This window comes from Phycodurus eques, unplaced genomic scaffold, assembly GCF_024500275.1.
Source record: "Phycodurus eques isolate BA_2022a unplaced genomic scaffold, UOR_Pequ_1.1 contig_419, whole genome shotgun sequence".
NCBI lineage: Eukaryota > Metazoa > Chordata > Actinopteri > Syngnathiformes > Syngnathidae > Phycodurus > Phycodurus eques.
Window position 1 is genome coordinate 6,425 of NW_026904416.1, and position 3,820 is coordinate 10,244.

The window sequence follows — 3,820 nt, forward strand, 5'->3', positions numbered from 1 at the left end:
AACCCCTCCACCCCTTACTCTTGAATAATCTGGCCACAGATCTTGTTCTTTAGAGTATACTGTTGCCATATACTGATACTTAACCCAATAACTTTGCGTTCTGTTTAAGCACGGAATCACGAACTGTTGTAACTCTTTCTGGTTAAAACCCCACCAAGTCTTAGTTTTGTCTCTCGCGTGGTATTCTTCCCATGCTTGCAAAATCCCTTTGACCGTGTCATTCTTTTTCAGGCTTGTACAATTATAAGTCCACTTGGTAGAAAGTGCTCCTATTTCTTCTTCCAAAGGACATCTAGGTGAGGTGCCCTTTGTCCATTCTTTTCCATGAAGTTGCTCAACTACCCTCAGAACTACACATTGATCCAGTTTGTGGAAATCACCATCGGGCACTGAGAGTAAATCCGTTGGGGTGGGAAGTCGTTGATAATACCATCGCGTCATCCGCGGTGCTAACATATATGACGATTCCTTCCACTCAGCAAACCATCTGGACGCATGCACTGGTCTTATCCATGTTAAGGAGTTATTCAGCCAGGGTTCGTAGTCTACCTCCATTCCTAGGTAGGGTGGTTTACTCATAAACGGGATAATCAGGCTTATAATTTCCGGTGCACAATTGTCCTCCTGGAACATTCCTCTGTAGGTCAATACATGGAAATGGTGTGGACTGGTAGTTTGCTTACCCGTGTTCCATAGACGGGGGTGTAGAGAGGGCTTTCCTTGCATCAACTTCAGATGACATTCTTCAACTCTATCTTCCGTGGAGTGTCGCTTCCTCGGAGGCTTTTCCATTACTCTTTTTTCTTTTTGGTTCAGTGGTTGAGGATACTTGACTATCGTTTACCATCGATGGCTGGTTTGCACAGGTGAAAGTCAAACAGCTCCAGCATGGTTCCCAGCTTGGGCGCACCGTGGTGCAAGTATGATTCAGGGGTGCCGCCATGGAAACGATGTCCTTGTTGGCCGCCTTTGGTATCCAGTATCCTCCTGAGCCGTCAGGCAGACCTGCGCAATGTTCGTTGGTATACCACATTGGTTCCGTGTGACCTATTTGGAGCCAATTTTTCCTAACCTCCCTTTCCTCACTCTGTTCTAAGCACAGCACAGTTAACGTTATAATTGAGATTTCATTAGTCCATTGAGCCTGTAGAACTATATGCGTGGTACACACCTTCTTGGTCAACGCTGGGTATTCGGTGCAGTTCCTCAGTCATGCGCTTAGGTCCGTTCCTCCTCTCCGTATCTCCAAGGGTCCTGAACCATTCCTGGGAGATCTGTTACAGTTATCAATTATGTCTTGTCCCGCGCTTGAATCGGATCTATTATCCTGTTTTCTGTATTCCACTGATGGTACTTGGCGAACTTTCCAACACGTTTGATTAATTATCTTTGTTGTTCCGTGTCGGATAGTAGTCAAATCCAAAAGGTTGTTCTGCTTGAGTTCATACCGAGTGTTAAGGTTCGTCATTAACATCAGTAGGACATACATGATGATACAGCCGCCTGCCAAGACCCCGATACTTTTCATTTTCCTCCTATATCTGAGCCAAAATGTTCGTGGTGTGCTATAACGAGGTATTTCCTCTTGCCTGAATGTATCCCATTCTTCATCTCGGGCGGGTTGTTCATACCTGGTTTCTTCCGATTCCTTTACGGTCGGTGTCTCGTATGTATTTTCTTTTTGTTCTACCTCCTGTCCCAGGTTGCGACAAGTATGAACCGGTTGTCTTGCCTCTTGATGTTGTAACAATGGGTCCTTCCCAGTTCCTGGTTGGGGAGTATCATAATGCGGTTTAGGAGTATCATAATGCGGGTTAGGCGTATCATAATGCGGGTTAGGCGTGTCATAATGCGGGTTAGGAGTGTAAAGGTTTCCCTCTTCCATCCTTCCTGGTTCCTTGTCTCCTTGATTAGCCAGTTTGTCGCATTCAATCTTTTCCTCAGCTTTGGGTTCGGTCATGCTTGCTCTTGGGTGTGACTGTTGCTCTCTCCTAGCAGTCCTTCCTTTTAAATTGGTCCAATCTCACTTCCTTTTTACACTTGCTCCGCCCTCGAGTTCGAGGTTGACTCTGGTAGCTTGAATATTCGCCTTGTCCTTGAAGCCCCGTCGGGCTCAATGTTCTTTCCAAAGCCTTTTTTGTGTAGGTGGATTAGCACTATCAATAAGCCAATTAGTGCAAGTCTAATAATTGCGCCTACTGCTGCAATAATTACAGCTACCTTGCGTTGATTCCCTTTCTGTTGTTGTGTATCTTCTGGAATGAAAAAAGACCTAGAAGAGCCGCTACTGTTAAAGCTACACGTGTAGTTATTTTTCTGCGATGATTCCACCCGTATCTGTGTGGTGACTCTGAAGAGGCCGTCTTCCGTCACCACAACGGTGGTGCTGGCGTTGAGTTCTTGCCGGTGATTGTCTTCCCAGGTGACCTTAGATTTAGGGTAGCCTTCAGACTGACAGGTTAGCACAAGCTCACCCTCTTTTCCTGATTTAACAATGTCTTTGTTCACTTTTTTGAACGGTGCAGTCACTGATAACTTAATATCCTTATAGTCAGCTCCATTCGTTGTCCCTATTTTACATTGGTAGGTTCCCGAGTCATTAATACGAAGCCTGGTTACCTGCAACTTCGCCCAGCCATCTTGAATCAGTTTGATGAGCAGCCTGGTGCGACCTCGGAAATCCGAATGCTGGGAAGAGTTCAACTCCTGTCCTTTTTCCATCTGGTACACTTCTCGAGACCGAGCCTGCGAGGTCCAGTGCCAAGACACCGTCAAGTCCTCGTAGGGATGCTGAGACAAGGGGAAGAATCTACAGCCCATTATCACACTTCCTCCCGACTCGGCCTGATAAGAGGTCTGCTCCGCAGTGGTGGTTAACATGACCTGAAGACATGGCTGGAACAGGACTGACAACATAAAGATATTAATCCACTTCATTTATAATTATTTGTTCCCGCAAAACATTATTTTTTACCTTTTACGCTTCCTTGGTTGGGGTATCTGGCTCTATCTTTTATGATTTGAATGTCTGTTAGGTACGTGAAATCGGGCGAATATCTCTTTCAATGATCCAGTTGTCTTTCTACTTCGTCCATCCTGTGGGCCAGGTCAGTTGTCTCGGCTGCTAGAGTACTCATCCTTTCAGTTGTTTTCTCTGTAAATTCTTCCAAAGTGGTGAGAAAGGGTTTCTGTTCTATAAATGCGGTTCGATGTTGTAGCACGAGAGCTGATATCTCCTCTTGCCCTTTTTGTACTATTTGTAGTGCGGTTAGCGTGAGTCTTAACGCCTCTGCTAGGTTTGACGCTTGCTCCTCTAAGTCAGTCGTGCGAGCTCTTAGGGCATTCAGTTGATCCATTACTTCCTTTCTTCTTTTAGCTGTGTGGGACTGTGCCTCTTAGGGATTTGCCACCAGTCAAGTAGCGTCGATCCTATTATACATATCCACCTCCACATAGGCCCCTCCCCTTTTAAGGGGTAGCTTTTATAATTCAATTGTCTTCAACCCAATTATTTCTTCTTTATCGTATAATTCCTGCAATTTGTCAACAACTTTCCCCCAATTACATTCTTTATATATCCTTTTGCCTTTCCAATCTAATTACACAATCTCCCGAGTCACGCACTTAATTTTCTTCTTTCAGTTTTATTTAATTTTCCTTTGACGAGGAATCTAACTCGTCGCTTGGCCTTTTCCACAGATGAAAGAGCTTTCTCTTAGATTTTTCTTCACTAACCTCACTCGTTGGTTTTAGGCTGTCTTCCTCTGCCTCCTGTGCCTCCTCCTTTTTTGGGGAGGATTTCCTCGCAGTTGGTTTCCGT

General features: G+C 45.1%; 1 protein-coding gene across 1 annotated transcript; it reads right to left on the minus strand.

The window, feature by feature from the left end:
• Positions 1-2,034: 2,034 nt before the first annotated feature.
• On the minus strand, positions 2,035-2,937 carry LOC133398881 (programmed cell death 1 ligand 1-like). The gene has a single exon (XM_061670059.1). The coding sequence runs from the start codon at positions 2,935-2,937 to the stop codon at positions 2,035-2,037; it is 903 nt and encodes a 300-aa protein (XP_061526043.1).
• Positions 2,938-3,820: the final 883 nt, after the last annotated feature.